Raw genomic sequence first — 26,492 nt, forward strand, 5'->3', positions numbered from 1 at the left:
ATTAAGAAATCAGGGTTTGTGGTTTATTATTAGAGATTAAAATTAGATGGTTTAAGTTTTTCATTCTAAAATTGGATTGATTAAGAATAATTACATATAAAGACTAAAGTGTATGATATAAAATTGATTAAGTGACAATACCAGTAAAAGAAATAATTAAAACTTAAACCGATCACATTATTAAGAATAATTACATATAAAAGCACTAAATATTTGTTATTTTATCAATCACATATCTGATATATATACTTCTGTAAAATTTTGAACGGGCCAAGGCCATTACTTGCAATCTTGGATCCGTCCCTGATCCCAGTCAATCGTTCCGAAAAGAAAAATAATGTATAATGAAAGTACTACTAAATGAAGCACTATGAATAAGGTTCACACAATAAAATAACATACTAGCCCGAATGACAATAAAAATACTTCTGCAACCGTTACTAACTCTCAATGGCGCACAACAGCTTGCTCTCCGAGGACAGAACCTCAAACTGTTTAACAAACATAGTATGCTACAAGTAAAACAAGTCTACTTCATCGCACAAATTGAAAGGAGTTACAATTAGGCCAATTTAACAACAATATTACCCATGTAGGAGCCAACCTTTATGTGACAGATGGAGTTATGTCCCTTTTTTCAGTGATTCTAGAAGCTCCATGACCTGTGAAATGATGACATAAATCAACTGTTATAAATCCAAAAAAATGAACAAACAAATGGCACAACTCTTGCAACATAAACTGCATAAAAGATGGCCTACAAGCACATGGTAATGGGAACTGCCTACATCAGGCCACAAAATTACATTCTCGCTTTGAGCAGTTCCAATTATAGGCTCCGTCGACAAAGCGGCTACAGTTTCATTTGGGTCGACATTATCCTGCTTGACTTGTGCAGCGGCCCTCCTCTTACTCCTTCATAAATGCCATTTTCCTGTTAAAACATCTCAACATGGCCACCCATGTTAACTAATATGTCTACCACACATTCATCCTTATTTAGTATTTATAAAAATATTTTTTAGAAACAGATAAAGACAAGAACAATAACCTTGAATAATAGTATCAAACAAGAATTTAACCATTAAATACCTCATGCATAAAATGACAAAAATATCAACTAACCTTCTTAAAAAGGTAGTGTTACACTTTTCTGGTATTTATAAATATCTTTCTCAGAAACAGATAAAGACTTGTACAATAATCTTGAATCTTAATATTAGACAGGAGATTAATTGTTAAATGCCTCATTCTAAACATGTCAGAAATACCAAGAACTAACCTTGTCTTAAGCTAGTATTGTACATATTTGCTATTTACGCATATCTATCTTAGAAATACATAGAGACAACAATAATAACATTGACCATTATTATCGAACAGCAAATTAATCATGACAACTAACCTTGTCATCGGCTAGTCTTACAACTGATTCCTCGTCTTCTTCATCATCTTCACTACCCCCTTTTAAGAAATTGGTGTTCCGTTGAAGACATCTTCGTTTAGTGTGGCCGGTCTTCTTGCAGTTGGTACATCTCCTCTTTTTTCCCTTTTGTCCTCTTGAGCGGGGTGCTCCTTTAGTTTTCACAACGATAGAATCTCTAACATGTTATTCAACATGCGTCTTTTTTTCCCCAGTGGCTTGTCCTAACGGCTCCTCAAGTTGGCTACAAAGATTGCGGATTCCATCCATAGCAGATTTGAAAATTGTATGATTTTTAAATCCAAGATACAACATCCATTGCGATGCAGCATGGAGTGCCCCATGCTGTAATAGAAAACCTCTCTCACTTAAGCTCTCGTTACTTCTTTCTTCGTACTCATTAATAGCCTTGGCATCTCTCCTCTATCGCTTTAGAATCAAACGGCTTGGAATATCCTTCAAATGCTCATGCTTCATTACTAAAAATATGTGCTTACACAGAAATCCTTCCTTCTCCCAAAATCGACATCGACATTCAAACTTTAATGAGTTATTGTCAAATAAGGTTACTACGTTCTGACCAGGATGACCATATTCTTTGGTAGTGTAGACCATTGTCGTTGAAAACCTCCTTTTGCTCACAAAATTAAGGCCTCCTACAACATCAATCTCTCTCTTAACTTGCATAAATATTACTCTAGCGTAGACCGCTACAGGACACTTCTCAATAGGATCCAAACATGTTGTGAGGACTGGAGTACTGTACATTGAAGTGAATTGTGCAACCAACTCATTGTTACGGTATTCACGGACCCCCAACTCCAGATTTTGCACAAGGTCCACAATATTGTATCTCGAGGTTAGGAATTTCTTGACATGAGAATTTATCCCCTCACACCTAGATGTGATCCGGTATCCAGCACAAAACTTGTCGCGTAGGTATGCACTTGCCCATATGTGCCTCTTTTCATACATTTGCATTACCCAACAGTTTTTGTGCAAACCGTACTCGTCAGCAGCTTGATCCCATTGGAACTCAAACTCGTCAACCTCCATGTCCACATATAGCCACTTAGAGAATATTTCACGAAACATTTGCTCACTTCCATTTGAAGTAACATTCTTCTGCAAATGCCATGCACACAACCGGTGGGTGGATTCAAGAAAAATCTTTTTCACTGCTGCAATCATTGCATCGTCCTCATCGGTTACGATAATGGACGGAGGTTTATTACACATAACCTCCAAAAAATTCTCCAACATCTATGTGTATGATGTAATAGTTTCATTTAGAACCAATCCAAAACCAAATATCGTAGTTTGCTTGTAGTTTGAGCCGGAGAATATCACCAAAGGTCTATTGTATTTATTCTTTTTGTATATCGAGTCGAAAGCAACAATGTCTCTGAAGTACTGGTATTCGACTCTACTAATTCCATCCACCCAGAACATATTCGCTAACATACTATCCTCTGTTAAGTTATACCTAGCCATCGCCATTGGATCGGCTGCCGCCTTTCTCTCTAGGTATACAATGGCAGCATTTGAGTCACCATCAGCAATCTTTGAACGACGTATCTTGTCGATGTAGTTATATGCATCTTTTTTCGTAAAGCCCAACAAAGAATACCCTCTGACAATTCCAGCCATGTAGTTGAGAATCTTAGACGTAGGTACCCCATACCCATGCATGCCGTCTATGTATGCCTTTGCAACATCTGACATCTGACGAAATTTTGGAATCATGTGCACCATTACTTGCGGTGTCAACTTATGATGATGATCCAAGATAACTTTCCGAACCTTCCATACTGAGTTTTCCCTATCTAGGTAAATCGACAACTTCGCCATACAATTAGTCCGTGTTTCAGGTCGGTGACCCCTTTGTCTATCCAATCTATGAAGGTATTTTTCATCCCTCAATCCTGCCCTATTGCAAAAGAACCTTCTTCGTATCAAATTTCCATCATCATCCTTGCCATAATCTCCCTTGCGCACACCGAATCCTTGGCATCTCCCAAATTTACAATAAAATTCATAAGCAAATTCCTTACTCTGAAACACCTTTCTCATTATTTGCTGGTCACTCAATCCGATAACGTTACCGTAGTCTGATGTATCCTCATCAGATACAATGTCTGTGGCCCCGACATCACATGCATCGTCAAAATCCTCATTACACCCATGCTCTTCATTCATATCCCTTACCATGCTATGCACATCTGCATCTTCGACATTGCAAGATTCTATCTGTGAAAATCAATTTCAATTAACGACATTGTCAACAACAATTCAATATACACCAACAAGCCATCCGATACAACATAAATGGATTTAAAATCAATTTTATCAATTATTCAATGAAACTAGAAAGACTTTTCAAATAAAGCCTGCACTTCTACTAAAAATTGCTGACACCCGAAAACTAACATTCCTGTTAACCAACGTTTCAAATTGAAATCTGATATACTCATTTCACTTGGTTTATTTGAATAGTCTATACCAAAAACGATATTATCCAACATTTCAAGTTGCAATCTGGCATACTCATTCACTAGGTTTATTCTAATAACCAACAACACAAACTAAATCCTCTAATTCATTAGAGACAATTAACCCAACTAAAAGATAAATCAGAATAACATTTTTCTTATATTCTAGAAATATCCATCAAGTTTTTTTACACATGAAGCATTTATTAATGTCAAAAAATTAAAACATAGAATAAAAGGTTCTTCAATATTCTAAAAAAATATTCTTTTTGAACTGTTATTGGATATTAGCTAAGTTTTTATCGAGTAATAGTATATAAATAAATTAAATTTCATTCTTAACATAATGCTGAATATTAATAGAGAATTATTGTGTATAGTTAGAATTTGGATGAAAGGATGATGGAAAAAGACCTACACATATAAAGTGGGAAAACCCAAGAAAAGACAGTATTGGAATTTAGGCATACAAAGCAATTGAGACCATGAGACACTTTATCCACCAGGGACAAATTTAGGGGTGGCAAGTAGTTGCCTTGACCCCTTCAAGATTTTGAAGAACTATATATATCAGATATGTAATGGATAAAATAAAAAATATTTAATCATTTCATACGTCATTATCTTTAATAATGTGATAGGTTTAAGCTTTAATTATTTTTCACTGATATTTTTACTTAATCAATTTCATATCATACACTTAAGTCTTTATTTTTTTTAAAATTAATTTCCATATACTTATTTCCATGATTATAATTACCTACATTATTCTGATTTAATCATATGGTTTATTTTAGACATTCTTTTCCTGTAAAAAAAAATATCAAATTTTCTTCTGGATTTATATTATCAAAAAGAAAATTTTTACCTTATTTTTTATGATAACTTATTTTAACTATAGCTTTATTTTTACCGTCGTATTTTATATTCTATAAGAGTACCAGTACCTTTAAGATAATTAATAATTTATAAATTATTTTCAAGTTTTTAACATTTTTAAAAGAAATGATCTTAAATAAAAAGATATGTAGCAACTTTTTAACTAAATATATCATAAAAGTATTGGTATTTTATAACTTTATAGAGTACTAGAGAGTACTATGTAATTTTTGTATCAAAAACATAATTATTGAAAAAAGTTCAATATTTTTTCTATATATATTAATAAAATCTTTAAAAAAAGAACAATTTACTAATTATGTATCATGCCTAAATTATTTTTATATAATAAAAAATAACAAAATAATAATTAAAAATGTGTATAAAATTCGACCTTCGCATATCAAAATTTCTAGATCCGTCCGTTCTATCACCCATCATGTTTGAAGAACTGACACATCTCCTTAGTCATCATCATTATTTGATTCTATTCATCGCTAATACTCATTCAATACATACTGTGTAATAGTCAAAGCCACTATCATATTGCATATAGCATCTTGTAACAACAACAACAACAATCATGATGGCAATTAAAAATCATATTATATTTGTTTGGTTTCACAAGAATAATAAGACGGATGATTTTGGAAATGTACCTGTTTGATCTAAGAAATATGGGCAAAGTGTGAAGGAGACTAGCTGAGCGCCACAGGCCACGGCGACCACGCTATCAAATCATGAGTACGGAGCAGCCTGATTCCGATTGACTGAGATGAAATCGTATAAGAGCAACCATAAACCCCAACAGGTACGTCGAGTTTGTCGAGTTTGTCAATGAGAAGATGATGCGCTTCGACTGAAAATCAACCACAACGATGGCATGAGGAATGGCGGTAGTGTGGAGGAGTTGATGGCTAGGTTTCTGACGGTCTGAGAAGAACTTAAAAACTGGAGATGAAGGTCCAAATGGTGAGGAGGAATAACTCCACTTTTTCTATCAGACCCTAATGATTTTAAACAAAACATATTCAAATAACCCCAAACCCACAAAATACTATATTTATTATTTTTATTTTTCATAAAAAAATCAATTAAGACCCAAATCCAGGAAAAAAAATTTGGCCTGACCCAAAAACTTATCTCCATTAAAGAAAAAAAAACCAATCCATCATTATCATTCATAATTAATAACTAATCATTTAACAATTTTACATCATTAAATACTTTAATTCATCCACTGCAGTGGGGTTCACACCCTGCACTAAGATCAGCTTTTGTCTTCCACTATAACTTTAATTGTACTCTCTCTCTAGATACTTGTTCTACTAAGAGAATGGCAAAAAATTTTTACACATATAGAAGGAATCTTTCTTCTTCATGATAGAATTCATCTTATTACAATGATGCACTATTGCACATTGGTGATTTACTAGGTTTTATCTGAGTTTAACAACATAATAGGGGCAAGTTTTGATTTTTGAGGAAAGAATTGATTGAGTTTAGATGAAAGAATGAGAATGGAAGTGGGTTTAGCCTTTCAAGGTTGGAAGTTGTAAAAATTTTGAGGTGATGGAGTGGGTAGGATTTTAACTGACACGTCACCCCTAAACCTTAATTCCAAGTAACTCAATTTGACTATTGATATTTTTGTCAAATTTTAAACTTTTTTGTGGATTATTTTGTCAATAACAAAAATAGGTATCATTTTGTCAGCGTCAAAATCTTTCGGATACCGATTTGGTATTTAACTCTTATCTATGAAGCATTGACACTTTATTGAGTTGCCGTGTCCAACCGTGTCCTAATAAAAAATAAAAAATTCTTCTTCTGACACACTTAGACACACCTAAATACCATCATGTGTCAGCGTGTCCATCTTTATTCTTAACATGTATTCTTAAAATGAGTTTAGAAATAGTATATATGATTATTTATTAAAACAAAAAATATTTTAAATACTTTATATAATTAAAAAAGACATTAAAAATGTTAAAAAATTATTTTATATTTTAATATTAATAAAAAAATCAAAATAACATTGTAATTTATCTAAAAATACTTTATATTTTATATATATGTCGTGTCCACATGTCTTATAAGATTTTAAAATTTGTGAGTCCACGTATCCCGTGTCATGTCGTGTCCTGTATCCGTGTCAGTGTCCATGTATCAGAGCCTCTTATATATATTACTGTATACCAAGGCTAGTGGTGGATATTCCCTAAACCCAATCCCGCCCCGCCCTACCCAAGATCCCAACCCGCCAAAAATCCTCCCCATATTGAGTCAAGTTTTTACCCGCCCCACACTAGGTATAAACAGAGTGGGTACCATGTCTCCAGGTAGTGTTACCATCCCTAGTAAAAAGTAACTAGTAGAAGATCCTTGCATCGCAAGGGATGAGAAAATCGATTGGCCATAATAGTCTATCAACTGAAAATGTCTTGCAATATTACGTTATCATATGGCATAAATGTTAGAAAAAAGGATAAATAGGTCCTAACTTTTTAATTCGTAGACTCATAAGTCTCTGACTAATTAAAAATACAAAAACGTTCCTGACTTCTAAAATACGAGACATTTAAGTCCCTCCGTCCAAAATATATAAGGACAAATCGGTCTCTCGGAGGGATTTAGATGTCTCGCGTTCTAGAAGGTCAGTGACGTTTCTATATTTTTAATTAGTTAGGGACTTATGTGTCTTTGAGATAAAAAGGCAGAGACCTATTTATTATTATAACCGGCAGATGAGACTCATCAGTCATAGGGCAGAGATGCATCGTGTGCATTTGTGTAATTTATTTGAGTATGCTTTGTTTTGACTTGCCTAATTGTTAACTGTAATTAATTGCTACTTGTCTGATAAATCCCATTTATAGGGTTTATCTTGTATTGATTTTAGGGGGTTTTATCACCTTTTACTCACATTTATTCAATGAAATAGCATGGTTTCATGATTGTCTCCTAATTTGTGCTTAAGTGTGAAAACATGCTTTCTAGGCCCTTAATTATTTAATCTTGATTCACCTTTGATTCCACTAGATGCCTTAATTTATTTGTTAAGTGATTTCAGATTGGAAAGGCTAGGAATGGATCAAAAGAATGGAGAAGAAAGCATGCAAAATAGAGAAATCATGGAAAAGCAATGATTTGGGATAAGATCAATGACGCACACGCGCAGCTGATGTGCACGCGTAGATTGTGAGGTCGCATGGCGACGCGTACGCGCATATGACGCGTACGCGTGGGTGGAAAATTGTCAAGCGACGCGCACGCGCACTGTACGCGTACGCGCCGATATTCGCACATGACCCACTAAAAGTGAATCCGCTGGGGGCGATTTCTGGGCTTCTTAGGCCCAAATCCAACTCATTTCTGATGCTATTTAACCCAAGGAATGAAGAGGAATCAAGATACTTTTACACACTAGTTTAGTTTAGTTTAATTTTTGGAGGAAAAGTTAGTTTTAGAGAGAGAAGCTCTCACTTCTCTCTAGGATTAGGATTAGGTTAGATCTAGGTTAGGAACTCTTAGATCTAGTTTAATTTCATGCTTAGATTTACTTTTCCTTTATCAATTCTTGTTCCTCTTCTTCTCCTCTCTCTAATTTTGTATTTCAATTCTTGTAATTCTCTACTTTTATGTTGATGCACTTTTGTTTTTCTATTTTCTCTTTTAATGCAATTTATGATTCATGTTTCTTTTATTGTTGAATTGCTTAGTTCATTTTACTTTCCTTTTATGCCTTCTAAGTGTTTGATGAAATGCTTAGTTGGATTTTAGATTAGAATTTTGTGCTCTTGGCCTGGGAAGGTAACTTAGAAACTCTTGAGTTACTAATGTCCAAGTGATTGACGATTGGGAGCCATTAACTCTAGATCTCACTAATTGATTTGGTGGAGAACTAGGACTTATGGACTTGGATTGACATAGCTCACTTGACTTTCCTCTACTATTAGTTAGGGGTTAACTTAGTGGGGTTGGTCCTTGCCAATTCTTATGTTGTAGTTAGTGATTAGGATAGAGATCCTTGACCACCAACCTTTGCCAAGACCTCTTTAGTTGTTAGTTTATTTTCATTGCCATTTATCTTTCATGTCTCTTATTCCAAAAGAACGACCCGAGGTTCCAATACTTCGGTTTATAAATTTAAGGGTTTGTTTTAGTGACAAACAACTTTTTGTATGAAAGGATTATTGTTGGTTTAGAAACTATACTTGCAACGAGAATTTATTGTAAATTCTAAACCACACAAAAGTCTATTCATCAAAATGGCGCCGTTGCCGGAGAGTTGCAATGGTGTTGTGTTATTGGTTATTGTATATATGTGAATATTGTGAATAGCTTGATTTTTAGATTTCTTGTTAGTTTTTGCTAGTTTTAGGACCTTGTTTCATTATTTCTTATTAGCTTTTGTTTCTTATTTTCTCTTTTCCTTATGAATTCTCACTTTGGCTATGAGTTTGGTTCTAATTATGTTGTAGGAAATTAGAGCCTCAATGAGGATGTGTATCAAGGATGGGACAATCAAAGGTGGGAGGAGCCATATGCATATGATCAATCTTCATGGCAACAACCTCCACCAATACACTATGAACAAGAGCCATTCTATGATGCATATCAATCTAATGGTTATGGTGAATCTCCTTGTGACTTTCAATAACTACCACCATATACCTATGAGCCATATCCTCAACATAGCCATCAACCATACTCACAAGTCCCTTTTCACCAACCACCTTCATATGACCCTACTTATGATATCCAAGAGGAACAAGAGTCAAGGGATCGTCTCAAAGAAGCAATGGATCAATTTCAAGCAACTATGGAGTGTGTTGTGCAATAAGTGGAAAGAATGGAAAATATTGAACCACCACAACTCTACCAAGAAGAACCACCTTCCTACTATGAACCCTTCCTCCAAATTGATGAACCCTTCCATCCACCCCAACCTCCAATGGATGACATCCTTGACGTTTTTGTTCAAGGACAAGAGGAGATGAAAAGAGATGTGCAACAATTCACGGCCGCCTTGGATAAGGTGGTAAACCGGTTAGCATCCCAATGCTTGAATACTCAAAGAACTCCCATGGCTACATGTGGAGAAACAAATGAAGAGCATAACATGAAGGAAAGATTGGTGGAGAATGAGGGAAGTTGCTTTGTATTGGAACAATTGGAGGAAGCTACAATTGTTGAAGAAAAGGAAGAAGTGGTCGAAGACTTAGGAGATGCGAAACCTCCATGGGAACATAGAGTTGAAGAAAATCCCTCCAAGAAGATTGAATTTGATGCTAAGGAGGAAAGTGCACATCTTCCGAAGCATATTCCATATGAAGAATTGGATGGGATAGAGCAAGAATTGAGTTCCCTTGGTGATGAAGATTAAGCATCAAGTCTTAGTGGTGAAGAATCCTTTGAGCATAAAGAACCTTCTCCCGGTGAATTTGAAGGCAATGTGGAGGTAAAATTCCCTCACCTTCCCATTTTTTATTTGAGTAAGGGAAAAGGTTTAGATAGAATTAATGAACAAAGGATTGAAATTAAAAGATCTTGTGAAGAGGTGGAAGTCCCTAGCATTAGAAGAACGGGGGTTGGTTACGCTTTGTCAAGATCTTTGGAAGCCTCTTTACCTAGGTTGCCATCTACTCCTTCACTTGAGTGGGTAAAACTCATTTCTATTAGCTTTGTTGTCCCACTTGAGTATGGATTGCTTGAAACGGATGGTCAACTTAGGATGCTTTGTGGGATGAAGCATAAAAGAAAGATGTTTCGTGGCTGGCGTTGCAAATCAAGGCTCATTATGGTTGATACTTCAAGCGTTGAATACAAAGGTTGGAATAGTGCTCAATTAGATGGGTCTAGAAGGATTGTTGGTCACTTTATTGAGAATTCACTTACTCACCACCCGGTTGGACTAATAATGATGATTAACTTCAAGACGGGTGTGAAAATAAAGTGTGGGATCCCGGATCACAAGATGAGGATCAACTTTGGAAGCCCCAAGCTTGTGAAGAACTCCATCAACACTTGGTGCAACAAATAAGAAATCTTGGGGCGCAATGGAGAACCAAGCATTGGTGGGAGTTCCAAGATGAATTCAAGTACAAGCCACCTTGAGAGGAGCTCCCCATAAGTACAACTTAAGGACAATAAACAAAAGTGCTAGATGGGAGACACCCCACCATGGTAACTTCTTTTCATTTACTCTTTTTGTACATATTGGTAATTAGTTTAAATTCATGTTTTTGGTTGATTTGTTGAGTATAATTGATAGTTTTGTGTGTTAAATAAGGTTTTATGGTGTTTTGATAGCTGTTTGGAGGTTTGGAATGCTTGGATTGGTGCAAAAAGATAGAAAAAAAATTTTGAAAAACAGAGCATCATCCGCGCGTACGCGCACTATGCGTGTACGCGTGCATCAAGCATTTTTGCCTACCCACGCGGACGCGCCATGTACGCGTACACGTGGATTGAGAAATTCCACCCCCAAGCCAAAAGCCTGAGAGTTATGCGAACGTTGCGCTAGCATTGTGCCATTCGCACAAACCAACCCGCGCGGACACGCACATGACGCGTACGCGCCACTCTCGAAATAAGCCACCGACGCGGATGCGCCATGTACGCATACGCGTCGCGACCATTGCACCACCATCCGCCCGCGCGCCATGCGCGCGTACGCGCGGATGTCCTTCCTTCAACACATCTCTTTTCTTCTCCTCTTTCCATTTCTTTCCTTCTCCTTTCTTCTTCCCTTCTTCTACCTCTCATCCAATACTCCCAAATACCATTGATAACCATTTATTTTAGTTGGTTAATTAGTTAGTTAGTTAGTTAATTAGTTAGTTTGTTAGTTAATTAGTTAGTTTGTTAGTTGATTAGTTAGTTTTCATTTCATTTTCTCTTGTTCATTGTAAGTGTTGGATTGTTATTCTTGTTTACCATTAATTGCTGCTGAGTATTAAAAATGGATGTTATCTTAACATCATTATGTTTATAATCTTTGTTGGATTCTATTGTTGAGGTTATATTTGGCTACTTGGTTTTGAATTTTTCATGCTTACCTTTTAAGAATACCAAGAGATTAAGCATTAAGCATTAAGAAGTCCAAAGAGGCTCTGGGCATCTATGTCTGAAAAATATATCAAAGAATTTTTTAATTATGTGCTTATGGTGTTAAAGGTGTCAAGGAGAGGCTTGAATAATTAGATCTGAGGGGTGCTTCATCACCCGGTATCTTGGACCAACTGGTTCGAGAGTATCGATTGAAAACCTATATTAAAGAGCTACCTTGAGACAAAACACTTAGAGTAAAACTCAAATATCTCCCGTTTAAACTAAATTGTTAAACTGCTTCCAAGGTCATGAATCATAAAAAAGATTCTTATAATATAATTCGGATTAGAGATCTTTGAATATTCTTAACTCATAAGTGGTCAAGATTCATCAAGATATAATCCACATGCAGTCTTACAGAATATTATGAACCCCACTTTTATTTTTAAAACATTAAAATCAAATTTAATTTTTAATTTCTTCTCACTGAGATAAATTCTATTTATTTTTCGTTTGCTTGAGTATAAGCAAAGTTTTAAATTTGGTGTTGTGATACCTTGGCATCTTTAGTGATTTTTATATATGTTTTCAGAAGTTTTCTTATTATTTTAATTAATTTTTTTATGTTTTTATGTTTTACAAGAAACTTTCATGACTAATAATAAATTTGGAGTTGTTTTAGAATTATTGTGAATTCAGGTTATATTTTTACAACTACAGGATAATTTGCGAATGTGGTAGAGGTCATGAAACAAGTGCGTCATTTGGACCTCATAACTTGAGCTATAGAGGTTCAAATGAGGTTGTTCTAGTGCTGTTAGAAAGCTAACATCCAGAACTTCGCAACGATATGCATATCTCTATAGTGGACATTTAGTTTAAGCCACGCACAATCATCACCTTTCAAGTGACAAAACCAGTGTCCAAGACTTCAAGTTACACACCCAAAACTGAAGTGTAACACCTTCGAGACCCTTTAAGTTGGTGTTTAATGCCACACATCGGTGTGTAACGCCCCAAGAACAAAAGAAAGATAACATGCAACGCCACCTAAGGCGTCCAATGCCTTCGATTGGGAGCCATGCACACAATGGCGTATAACGCCTCCACAAGGGCGTTTAACGCCAGGAGCCATGCAAGAAGTTGGTGTGCCACGCCAAGCTCAGGCGTGCCATGCCAAGCTCAGACGTGCAACACCTTAAAGCCCCTAATAAGTGGCCGTGCCAGCCACGAGCCCAAGTGCAACGCTAACCAAGATCCACGCCTCTAGAAGATGTAATTATAGTTAAGGTTATGAAAGATTCTGTTAAGATAAGATTTAATGCTGATTTGCTTTTAATTTTAGTTAAGATTTAAAATACTGTTATTAGTTATCTTATTATGATAAGATTCACTTTTGAATTTGAATTTTAGGTAAACCTAGAATATAAATAAGTGAACATGGTTCACAAAAGAGGATCATCCAGGGTCTTCGGATCCACGAAAGCCTAGCCGCGTCCTTTCATCTTTCTGCATAAGTCACTAATTCCTTTGTTAAGGGGTTAGGAGCTATGTTTATATTTTCATGGATTATTAATCTAAGTTTTATTTTATTTTAAGGTTATGCATTGATCTATTTTCAAAACTAAATTTTCGTTCTTTATTCTTTAAATGTTAGAAGTATTGAAAAGTATTCTAATTTTATTTTAAATTCTGTTTATTATTTTGAAAATTTTAATATCAAAATTAAAGATTGAAAACCCTTTCTCATGACTCTTTGATTTGACTAGAAATAGTTTTTTAAAGAGTGTGCGACGTTATTTTTCTTATAATTTTCAATTGTTTAGAACTAGATTGAATACGTGACATATAATTTGACCTAGAACTACTTTTGAATATTATTTGAAACTAAATCATAATTGTGCTAAATCTCTTTTCTTAATTGGTTGACCAAAGAATTAGCGAGTGATTAATTAAAGATAAACTGAATTGCCAAAAAATTGAAATTTAATTATTTATAATTTGTCGTGAAAAGATCTTTGCATGCATCAAAATAGATAAACATAAGGTTTAATCTTCCTAAAAAATAAATATCTCTAAAATCCTTGAAACTCTCCAATCACTGCTTTCTTACAATTAATTACCCGTTCATCACTACCTCCTTAAGCATTCAAGGTTCCAAGCAAGACACCGTCTCTACCATCATTAATCCAGGTTCACTTGATTTAATTAGTGATTCAATCCGATATTTTCTTGCTCAATCCATTAATTCTCGTGGAAACGATATTCACTCACCGTGGTATTACTTAAACGATTTGGTGCACTTGCCAATATCCGTGAGCACTAGTTTTCGCTCATCAGCTAGGGATGGTTTCCCTAAGCATCAATCATGGCTCATTTTGGGCTGTGACAATTAGGAACTGTTCCACCATTTTAGTTGACATTTTTTTCTAAATTTACGACAGTAGCAATCCTAATGACTTGCCTATTAATTGTTTAATCTAGTGTTTGTATTTTCTAAAAGAGAATTTAACACCGTCACTATTTAATGAGTTAACATATTTATTAGATTATGATAATTTTCACCCATCTATTGTCTAATAGTTGCTAAAAATTCAACAGTTTGATTAGGTTAATTAACGGACATTGCTCTTAACATGTCAGAAAACACAAGTCTTGGATTTTTCTTATATTAAAGTTACTTTAGATTATTATTTTCTTAGACCTTAGCATTACTGTAAAAAAAAATTACTAAAAACAGTAACAAGACAGTATAACAATAGCAAAATATTATAAATCATATTTTCTTATAGAAAAGGATGAAAAAAAAGGGGCCTAGCTTACTTCCCAATTCCAGTCTTATCCATGCGTTCAAAAGAAACAATCATCCTTAGATGGCAATCTACGGAAGAAGTTAAGAGCTAGAGGGGGCGATTTGCTTCTGAACCATGGTGGTCTCAACCAGTACATTCCGAAGAGCGCAATCAGAACCCGGATGGGCACAACATAGGAAGCAAAAGCACTAACCAAGCAAAACACCAAAAATAAGGTGGTGGCTCTTGGATCTCTCCAATTCACCAATGCTTGGAGTCGTTCTAGCAGTGATGTCAGATCTCCAACCACAGTTTGAATCCTTCCTGCAATAGTTCTCAGCCTATCATACCTCATCCTAACAATATCATCGGGACGAGTTGTAGGGATCGTATCAAACTCTTCGTCAAGCTCATCGGGGTGACTGCCCTCAGCTTGTGAAAGTCTGGCATCAATACCAGGTGGGTGGCGTGGTCGACAACGATAGTTCGCCAACCCCGCTAACCCGATGTATAATATATAGGCCAGAATGATTAACTTTGGATGCATCATTAGCGTGACTACAATGACAATGAATAGTATCAAATGTGCTGGCTTTTGCCAGTTACGAATTTCATTCAGAAGCCTAAACATGGCAAAAAGCCCCGAGCCTACGCCCATCATCCTGTAAAAATTGGCTTTGCTTATCCTTAAGTTCCACATATCATCTTCAAGCATGTACTCTACCACCTTCCTTCCCAGTGGTGGCTCTTCTCTACTCAGCCTGGATACCAACAAGCTCTTGGCCTGGTTAGTCAAGTTAATACGTTGACCCTCGGTTATGGGTTCCGCATAATGCATCATGGGAAGCAATGGCATTGTGTATCTAAGCAGCATGTTAGACACATTCGAACACGAAAGCCTCGTGCTCAAATGAATTTCACCCGTTCTCTTCACTCCAGATGGAAGCATGATCAGCAGAGGGTAAGAGTGAGTGTAAGTTCTATCAGTATCAAGTATGGACAATCTGATTTTCACTTTCCCAATACAATCATCTGAAGAAGCTTCTTCATCATCATCATCAACATTTTCAATGATCCTACGGTCATAGAAAACCCCAATAGTAACAACAGTACAGAGATCATAAACTTCCCAACTGTATTCCTCATTCCACTCTGGCGACAAGCTATCAACCACATTGCGAGTTCGACACCATTTTTGCCCATACTTTGCAACACAATATGCAATAGTCACAGGCTGCTCTTCACCAATAGTATCCTTTATTTGCACTGGCTCAAGCCCCCTGGCACCAAGGATTTTCATATAAAGCACCCCAATAAGGTGGTCGCTGTTATTCATTTTGACCTCATCAAACACATGGTATCCTCCATCTAAAAAGACTCGTAGGTGAATCCGAGGAACAAACCTTGTACTTGCCTTGTTCTTATCACCTGATTTTCCGTGGTGGCTTTCAAGATTGAACCAACTCGAAGTAACAGGTCTTTCATCAACTCGCTTCTCTATAGTATCCATTAAAACTTTCCCCGTAGCCACAACAATCTCATTGTCCGATTGTATCCGGTCCTGAACCGTAACCTGCAATGAATCTACAAACGGCTCATCAACCGCAAACAACAAGTCTTCATTCCAGAAAGGATTGGAGAAGCTTCGAGTGGAGCTAGGAGCAGCAATCGCAGTACTCAGATGAAAGTTTCTAACTTGGACTTTGATAACGAACTCGGGGAACCTCACCAACTCTGGTCCTCTGTGCCCTGGCATGATATGCTCTGCTTCAATAACCGAAACTCGAAGGTGCCATAGTTTTGGGGAGTGATAAACTTTTGGTCCTGTGAACCGATCAAAAGGAACATTTGCAGCTTCAGAATGGCATGCCTCTGTAAATGGCTTCACTAAATCATTGGTTGAACTCGTAATTTTACCCTTCTCCAATGACTCATCTGCAAGTTGAGGTCCAATTTGTATGCGCGAAGACACCGTGTTATCTCTTGGGTTTGAGTCCATAGCTTTTTAGTTTTCCGAGTCTGCTGCGTTTGATTTGTTTTCCATCATTACTTCATTAGTAACCATACAAAATTAAAGAAAACAAAGTAATCATCGGATGCACTAAGTATTAATATAGCCAAACCAAATATTTCTCCATAATCCAAAATAGGTCCAGAACGTAGCATGTAATAACAGCTAGGAAGACGAATGCGATGGAGTTCATAGTCATTTGTGCCTATCGATAATATGACCTACGAACCTCAGTTATTTTGGCCTTTTTCTTCTTCTTTTTTTTTCTTTTATTGTTATTCAAAAATACTAGATGTATACAAAAAATTATCTATTGAATTAGCTATGTATTTATGTATAACTACATAGCATGGTTGTTATATGTCACTGTTATGTATCTCATAAATTTCTAAAACCATTGACCATTGACCATTGATCATTGAATTTTACTTAATATTCACAAAGGCATTACCTTCCATTAGATCCCACACCCTCTTTCTCTAAAACATAATGGTTTTGACGCAAATTTAATCGTATATGACTTCAGTCTTCATCACACAGGCAAAGGCAAGTACCCATTAGTTTTAAACCAAGTGTACATCTGGGCGAATAGACAGGAGCTAACATTATATTTCACGATAAAATTAAAATTTAAGAGCGAGAGAAAAAAATAAAGTTGAGGAAATTAAGAACAAAACTATGGAAAAGCAAAGTTGAGGAAAAGATAGCATAAAAAATGTGAAGACTGAGTGCTGACAAAGCTGACTAGGAGTAAGAAATGGCAAAATTATAGAACCTTGACAGAACCGTGTCCTATTACGATATCCAGTTGGAGGAAATAGCAGCAAACATTGATTTGAGGCGCGTTTCAGAACTCTAGGACCGAAAATCGCCAATTAAAACTGAAGGACTTGCTTGTCTGCGGTGCCCCCTTAAAAGTCTGCTTTCACCTCATGGTAATAACCGACACCAAGAGGTTTCCTTTGCGTATAGCCGGTTTTATGTACCTTATATTTCTGCCCTGCTCTGTATTTGTAAATGGTCTCGTAACAAACATATATTTTTAAAATTTTTTAATTATTATTAAATAATTTTTATTTAATTTTAATTATAAATTAGTTTTTTATATATTATTTAATTATAAAATTTATTTTTTATTTTATAAATTATTATTTTATTATTTATTTATCATGTTTATTGATAATAAAAAACTAAAACAATAATAAATTAAATCTTCCATTAATCGTAATAAATATTTTGCAATCTTAATCGATCATAATTTGATCATTGATCGAGTTACATACGTATTGGGTTGGAAAAATCGTGTTCGTTAGAAATTCAATTGATTGGAATTGATACACAATCGATTGAATTTTGCAAGGCATGTGAAGTTTTCCTTATTCAATCGATTGGTCACATTATCCAATCGATTAAAATGATCAAAGCAATATGGATTTAGTTAATTCAATCAATTGATTCTGTTACTCAATCGATTGACTTACACTATTAGAATGATATATGAAAGTTTAATCGATTGGTATGATAATTCTACAACAATTAAGATTGTGTATTTTAGCATGTTCGCCGCAATTTATGCCAAAATTGAAATCATAATTCACCTAATATAATATCTTACAGCTGAATTGCGTCCTAAGATTTTTATACATTGTTTTACTCGCATCATATCCTTATCCTTCATACTTGTCTGTGATTCATATTTTTATATCGGATCTTGCGTGATTTAAGCCTTTGACTTATAAATATGCTTGATGTTATGTCCTCTGCAACACTTGTAATGCCATATTGCAATAGTGAAAGATAAACTAGCTTAAATGAGTTTATTTGATAGTCTGTTTTCAAATCTCTTAGTGTGTGTTTGGATTGTGGTTTGTCAAATTGGAGTTTGAATAAAAGTAATTTTATAGAATTGATTTTGGGTAGAAGTAAGTTTGTGTCAACATGATTTATGTTTGGCAACTCTTTACCAAAATTGATTTTAATAAAATAAATATTGTTTGGATAATATTAGTTAAAATCACTTTTAGATAGATAATTACTTAAAAGGACATGACATTAAATTATAGGAAAAGCTCTACATCCATGTAAAAATTACATGGATGGTATTCAAGCAACTTTCACTCCAAGTCCCCACTCCCCTGTTTGTTTTACACACGCCTCTTATAACCTATATAACGAATTCTTATTTTGTGTTATCAACGTTTTTCAACGTAAACCTTTTCACACAACATAAACCTCTTTCGCGTTCTTCTTCTTCTTCTTCAACCTAATTAAATTCGTTGTTCTCCTCTTTCGCATTTTTCTTCTCTGCATTATGGATCTGGATTGATTCAACGCAATTAACTTCGTCGTTCATCTTCTTCTTCGTTTTCTTCTTTGATCTGCACTTTTAAATTGAAACAATAAATGAATCAACTTCAAATCAGTTGAATGAGTGCGATTTTGATGATTCTTCTGAAACGCATCAATTTGATGAGGTTTGAATTGTTGAATTCTGAATCGAATTTAATGGAATGAAATTGCTAATTTTATTTGAAGTGAATTGAATGGACTGAGGTTACATCTGAATTGAATTGAATTGAATTGAATTGATAATATGTAACTATGAGTAACTGTGAGTGTCAGTAACTGTGAGTAACTCTCAATATATGTGAGTAACTTTTCGGTTTGGTAAGTATTAAAGAGGTGGTTCATCACGTTCATGTTTTCGGTTTGGTCCGCAGAAAGGAGTCTAACAAAAATTAGACCAATATATTCTATTTTCTTTTCTAAGCACTATATAATTGTTTCACCATAACTAAGATTTCGATTCACCATAAAATTCTCTCCATATATGCCGATCCTTGTACAGCTCTGCATACCAAACCGAACTTATAAAGTGTGGTGAACCGAAAACAATAACTACCAATGAGAAATCACATTCCAATATTAACTACCACACACGAACTGTGATCGATTCAGCAGAGAATGAAAGCGGTTAGAGATGATGGATGATGAGTAGCTCTGACTTGAGTGGTGTTATGTATAAATATTATTAATATACATGTTAGTGGATAATTTATGTGCCAAATATTAAATTGAGAAACTTTTATTTCAAATAAAAAAATATATTTTATATGTTGTTTCACCTACACCATATCTTATCAGGTCCAGTCACACACTAACGCCATATATAAATTATTAGAGACACTTTTTTTAATGTTTATTAAAAATAAATATTTTTTTCGGTATATAAGAATAAAGTGATTATTATGGTATTTATAAGATAACGATTCATTTATTAAAACAAATTAAAAATTAATATTTAATTTTAAAATATAAAATAAATATTTTTTAAATATTTAAAATTTATTATAAAAAATAAATTAGATTAAATTTAAATAGCAAGTAATAAGCATGTAAATTTTATCTAAGAATAAATAGTATTATGTCTATTCGGTTCACTATAATTAAGATTTCGGTTCACTATAATTAAGATTTCGGTTCACCATGAGGGTTTAGCATTCAGGGTTCAGAGTTCAGTGTTTAGGGTTCAGAGTTCAGAGTTCAGGGTTCAGGTTTAGGGTTTAGGGTTTAGGGTTTAGGTTTTAGGGTGTAGGGTTTAGGGTTTAGGTTTTATGGATTTAGGGATTTAGGGTTTATGGGTTCAGGGTTCAGTGTTCAGGGTTCTGGTTTTAGTGTTTAGAATTTAGTGTTTAGGGGTTTAGTATGTTTCTACCTTTTGGTTCGCCCAGTGTATTAATTTTGGTTCACTTTATTCTTTTAGAGTTCGAATGTATTGGTAAAAACAGTAATTGCAATCATTGAGAACCTGGAATAAAACAGCAGTCAGACAGTTCCAACATATATAATGGATTATGTTTCGTTCACTCAGTACTATACAATTGTATTGTGTTCGGTTCACCATGAGTACCATGTTTGGTTCACCATGAGTATTGTGTTCAGTTCACCACGAGTACTATGTTCGGTTCATTCTGCAGAAAGCTGTTTGAATTTGATTTTATATAATAGATTATGTTTCGTTCACTCAGTACTATACAATTGTATTGTATTCGGTTCACCATGAGTATTATGTTCGGTTCACCATGAGTACTGTGTTCGGTTCACCACGAGTATTGTGTTCGGTTCATTTTATACTATTCAAAACTCTTCTTTCTCACCTTCTACTGCTTCTTCACCAGAGAGAGAAGGAAGAAAAGATAAAAAAAAATATAGCAGCAACAACAACAAAAGAATGATGATAAGGAGAAAACACGTGAAGAAGGAATGCGAAAAAGGAGAAAAAGGAGGAGAAGGAGGAACGTGAAGAAGAAGGTGAAGAAGAAGGTGAAGAAGAAGACACTCCGTGCGTAAACGAGCGAAGCATGATGGAGAAGAGAAGAAGAAGAGAAGAAGTGTTTCGTGTGTGTTGGGCGCATGTATTTCACGTTTCATTTAATGGTATTGGGTTTTTTTTGTGTTGGACCAACTTGGTTACATGGATGTGTAGCATCCCTATTAAATTATAATTTTATTTTTTTATACATGTTTAATTTTCTTTTTTATACTTTTTTCTTATATGTTTTTTATATAGTATATTTTTAATACTCTTAATATTCTTTTTTAGTACGTTATAATTTTTAACTATTATTATTATTTAGGATTAATTTTTTTGTTTAATTTATTTTACCTAATGGGATCAATAAATTCTATTATAAAAAGATAATAATAAATATAATACACAAAAATTATAACTATAAAAATATATAATATCAAATAAAAAAATTAATAAAAAATATAAATAATAAATAATAAAAAAAGAGTTCATATAGAGAAAAATAATAAGAATTTTATAAATAATGCAATAACATGTATAAAGAATAAAGTTGGTAAAAGAAAAATAAATGTTGAAGGTAGTGGCTAAAAGTACGTTAGTGCAACGGAGAAGTTAGAAATTATTGCTTCTTGTAAACGTGATTTTATGAGTAGAGAAGAAAATTAGCCAAACAAAAAGTTGAAACTTTCAAAAAGCTCTAACGTATTTTTCCCTTCAAACGTACTTACCAAACACACCCTTAATGTTGGACACATAATCATCTATAATCATCATATATTATTAGCCAGCCTTTGATTTATTCTTTTTGTTTCACGATTTAATGGATTCTTAACTTCTAATAGTAAATTGATGAATGGTTCAGTTTTTTGGTCATTTTCAACCGTTTTCAATTGCTTCCTTCTCTTTCTCAACTATTATGTGTCATTGTGCCATTTAACTCTTGAGAAGCTGGAGTACAATTGAATGGTTACCTGAGCCTCAATAAATATGAGCTTCTAGTATAAAACCATTAATTTGCCTTTAGCAGGGATGGAAGCATGTAATAATTTTTGGCATCATCTAAATACTTTAATCCCTATATTTATATTCTTTAATTGCTGAATTCTTTGCTGTTGGTGTTGTTTCTGGTAGAAGTACAAACCTTCAGTTTTTCTTAATTGTTTAGAGATTTACAAGTTCATTATGTTATCACTCTTATAACTAGAATGATATAGCGTAAGTCAGTCGATTGGATAACAGAATCAATCGATTGAATTAACTAAACTCATATTGTTTTGATAATTTTAATCAATTGGGTAATATGACCAATCGATTGAATAAGGAAAACCCTACATGTCTTGCAAAATTCAATCGATTCTGTATTAATTCCAATCGATTGAATTTCTAACGAACATGTTTTTTCCAACCCAATACGTATGTAACTTGATCAATGATAAAATTATGATCAATTAAGATTGCAAAATATTTATTACGATTAATGGAAGATTTAATTTGTTATTGTTTTAGTTTTTTATTATCAATAAATATGATAAATGAATGATAAAATAATAATTTATAAAATAAAAAATAAAATTTATAATTAAATAATATATAAAAGACTAATTTGTAATTAAAATTAAATAAGGACTATTTAGCAATTATTAAAAAACTTAAAAAATATGTTTGTTACGAGACCATTTAATGGTCTAAACGTTCTGAACCATCGAATTCGATACCTCGTTTTATGATGTATAACAAAGGAGAAATTCCATGGACCTAGGTATCATGTATGGCAAGCTCATCCTCCATCATAACGAAGGTTTTAAAAATTGAACCGATGATCAAATTATTTTAGTTATTAATTTACAGATTTATTAGTTTAACTGATTTAATTATAGTGTAACTGAAAAATTTATTCTATAATAAAATAAAATATAAATAAACGTACTAAAATATAATTATAATTTAATAAAAAAAAATAATGTTTCATATAATGGTTGTTGCAAATTTATCTTAGAATTCACCGTTTCGACAATTAATGAGCAATGGCATCGTGCCACAATTTTCTTGGTCTAATTATGTCAAAAAAGACATGTATTGTACGTTTTATTTGTTAACAAGCTAACCCAAGAATCCTGAATTTGATTTTGTGAATAGTGGAGTGATGACTGATGACTCAAAAAATGGGCACAGCTCATATAAAGGAAGAGAGAGGGAAATTATGTAAAGGAAAAAACAAGAACAATGAAGATAAGGCTCACAATTAATACTAACACAACACTAACACCTGTCCTCATTGTTTTGCTGCCTTAGGCTTCATTATTTGTACCATAAGTCCACAAGAAATTAATTCATAATTAAGTAACCACTCAAATTTATTAAACATTTACTTTTTTTAATTCATTAAAAACTTTCGATTTTGTCCGTGTCTTTTTTCACTTGAGGAGATCTCTTAGCAGTGTCTTGTTTTGACAACTGATCACGAAGCTCTCTCAATTTTGATTTCTTGGAATTTAAGACCCCCAGAAACTAAAACAAACACAAGCAGATTCAAGATCTTTGTGATTGTAACTACGATTAATTAACTACAATGATCACCAATTATTCTTGAGTGACACAATGCTGATCATACTATGCAATCAAAAACAAAACTTTCAACTGACTACAGAGATTACCATAAAACAAATGCAAAGAAGTAAAAAGTTACCTTTTGTATAGATTTGCGCTTCAAATTCAGCCTTCTCATTGGCGACTCTCTCAACGTGGGCTAAACATTTGTCAGCTTCCACTTTCATGTTCTCATACAATTCATTTTTCCGAATAACTTCCACCTGTAAATGCATTGATGCATATAAACATGTCAAACTATACTTAATAAGAATTGCTTTTTATAGTTGAGTTAACATTTCTAATCCCAAATTAGCCAACTCATTTGTATTTTTGACAGTAAAGTTTACAGATTAACTAACAACAATTAATCAACAATTAGTCAATTATAGTGATAAAAAAATCAATATCTAAAAGCTAAAATAGAGTAGACTGTGTAATAGGAGGACAGAGAATTGGTGCCGACAGGACCGTGGCTGCACGACTGTTATCTAAATTATTTTTTTTATTAGTTTAATGTTGAGGTAATATAAGCTGAATTGGTAGTTCTAGATCAAAATTTGGTGTCTCACTGAACTCTCAAAGGCAAGAAGGTTGTAGATTGCAAATGAAATTTTTTGGGTAAAATTCAATCTCGATGGCACTATAGAAAAGTACAAAGCCAGACTAGTTGCAAAAGGATTCAGTCAAGTGCAAGGAGTGAATCATGGTGATACTTTTAGTCCAGATGTCAAAATGACTACTCTACGAGTAATGTTAGCATTAGCAACGGCAAAGAAATGACATTTGAAACACCTGAACGGCTGAACGTCAGTACTGACTTCCTTCACAGAGATTTGGACAAGGAAGTTTATATGAAGATACCACCCAGTTTGGCTGTGTCACAACCAGGTTTGGTTTGTAAATTGCAAAAGTCTCTATATGTGTAAGAATCGGAATTTAATTAATCATTTAGATAAATAAAATAATAATTTAATTATCCGGAATAGGAAAAATTTAGAAATATTAATTAGAATGTAAAGATAAAATTCAGATTCAGTGAGTTTTTCCGAACGAAAAAATATAACTTTCTGCAGAAAAATGCATATCGGTAATCTAGCCAGTAGTACCAGCTTAAGTCTCTTTGATACTGCGTATGAGTAAATAAAATTAGAAAATTGAATTTATTAATTTGGAAAGATAAAAATAAATTAGAGTTAAAAATCAGACGCTAATTTTAAAGATTTTTACCAAAAATTGGGTCAACGAGCTAAAACAGTTAGACCAGGCCCAAGTTAGTCCAGACCCAACATATAAATACCCCATTAATGAGCATTTCAGCTCATTTTCTTGCTGAGTGAGAGAGGAATGGTGAAGAAGAAGAGAGAAGAGAAGAGGGTTACACTATTTACCATCCTCTTAATTTGATAATATCTTGAACTATGGAGCTTTGATTTGCGTGCTGTTTACAGCCACGCAAAACTCTCACCAAGCTCTTCGTTTTCATCCGAACAAAGTGATAAAAAACTTTCAATTTTTTGTCTAGTTCTTTGCCCTAACAATTTCGAAAATTTGGGTTTAGTTATTGAGTAGATTTTGTGATTTTAGTTGTTTAGGAGTGATCTAGCATTTGGCTATTATTGGTTTTTGTCCAAATCACCATTGGGTAAGGTAAGACACCTCTTTACCCTTGTGTTTTGTCATATATGTGAACCCTAGGATTGAATTGTGACAATTTTTATGGATATAAATTGAATTGATGTTGTATGGAGTTGATTTGACAAATTGGAGTGCTTGCTAATTTGGACTTGGTCACTGGTAATTGTGGATTTTTGTTGGAGACTTGTAAAGCTTGAGGAAGAGATCGTTTTGGTGATTTTGTGCTTATGTGTGAATTGGTCAAGGTATGATTTTGGTTTTCTTTAGTTAATATGTAATGTTGTGGACAACTTAGGCTAGTGGCTTTTAAGATAAGATTGAATGATTCAGGTTTATGATTAATTGTATGTGAATTTTATGTTTGATAATGAGTTGTATGATGATGATGATAGAGTCTTGGATATGTGTGGTATATGAATTAGGATAAAGGTTGAATGAGTTGGGTTATGATTATGATGAATGTATGATGACTATTGATGTTGAGTATGAGTTTTGATGATGAGTGTTGATGATGTGATGTGATGTTGATTATGAGTTTTGATTATGAATATTGAGGATGATGATGATGTGATGATAATTATTAGTTTTGATGATGAATTATGAGTATAGGTGATTGAATGGATAAGAAAGTGGAATTATTTAAATGTTGGAAGGATTGGAAGTAATTGAGGATTAAATTGATAGTGTAGTAGTGTGTGATACTACAAGAAAAAGTAATATTTGTAACGAAAAAAATTATTACACAAAAATCAAAATTTTAAAACAAAAGGATTTTGTAACAAAAAAGGGCCGTTACAGTATGTCCCATTATAAACAGTTTTTGTAACAAAAAATGAAATTGTTACAATTTAAAGTAATATTTTATAATAAATTTTTCTCATACAAAAAACTAGAAGTCGTTACAAAAATGATAACAATTTTGACCTTTAAAATATTTTTCGTAACAATTTAAATGTGTCATAATATTTTGTTACAAAATACTACTTACTTTTATAACATTTTTTATTCTTAGTTACAAAAATAAAAAGTTCATTTTAAAATATTTAATTAAATAATTAATATATCAATTAATTTTTAAAACACACTAACTTAACATTTATATAATATATAATCATATAGATAATTAGAATATCTTACATGTCATTAAGATTCTTTTACAATAAAATAAGTTCTAGAAATTCAACTAAACACAACTTTTTTCTAACATAAAATTGTATCATATCGGAATAATTCTTGTATCTTCTAGCATATTTCAGTCAAGATGGCATCAATTTTGTACCCCTACAAATATGAACAATGA

At 33.6% G+C, this 26,492-nt stretch overlaps 3 protein-coding genes across 5 annotated transcripts; all 3 read right to left on the minus strand.

The window, feature by feature from the left end:
- Nucleotides 1–1,846: 1,846 nt before the first annotated feature.
- LOC112748245 (protein FAR1-RELATED SEQUENCE 5-like) lies at nucleotides 1,847–2,686 on the minus strand. Its single transcript, XM_025796456.1, has one exon. The coding sequence runs from the start codon at nucleotides 2,684–2,686 to the stop codon at nucleotides 1,847–1,849; it is 840 nt and encodes a 279-aa protein (XP_025652241.1).
- On the minus strand, nucleotides 2,687–5,379 carry LOC112748246 (protein FAR1-RELATED SEQUENCE 5-like). The gene is made up of 2 exons (XM_025796457.1): nucleotides 5,314–5,379; nucleotides 2,687–3,673 (listed from the first exon to the last, which is right to left on the minus strand). Exons 1-2 carry the CDS (start codon nucleotides 5,377–5,379, stop codon nucleotides 2,687–2,689), a joined length of 1,053 nt encoding a protein of 350 aa, XP_025652242.1.
- Nucleotides 5,380–14,606: 9,227 nt separating this feature from the next.
- Nucleotides 14,607–17,560, minus strand: LOC112750130 (multiple C2 domain and transmembrane region protein 10-like). 3 transcript variants are annotated; one of them, XM_025798691.3, is made up of 3 exons: nucleotides 17,432–17,560; nucleotides 17,108–17,236; nucleotides 14,607–16,664 (listed from the first exon to the last, which is right to left on the minus strand). In XM_025798691.3, the coding sequence occupies exon 3, from the start codon at nucleotides 16,642–16,644 to the stop codon at nucleotides 14,704–14,706; it is 1,941 nt and encodes a 646-aa protein (XP_025654476.1). In that variant the 5' UTR covers nucleotides 16,645–16,664; nucleotides 17,108–17,236; nucleotides 17,432–17,560; the 3' UTR covers nucleotides 14,607–14,703. The 3 variants fall into 3 exon arrangements, with proteins under 3 accessions (XP_025654476.1, XP_025654477.1, XP_072075101.1); XM_025798692.3 differs by lacking the exon at nucleotides 17,108–17,236; XM_072219000.1 differs by lacking the exon at nucleotides 17,108–17,236 and having other exon boundaries at nucleotides 14,607–16,694; nucleotides 17,432–17,539.
- Nucleotides 17,561–26,492: the final 8,932 nt, after the last annotated feature.

This window comes from Arachis hypogaea, chromosome 15 (assembly GCF_003086295.3).
Source record: "Arachis hypogaea cultivar Tifrunner chromosome 15, arahy.Tifrunner.gnm2.J5K5, whole genome shotgun sequence".
Lineage (NCBI taxonomy): Eukaryota > Viridiplantae > Streptophyta > Magnoliopsida > Fabales > Fabaceae > Arachis > Arachis hypogaea.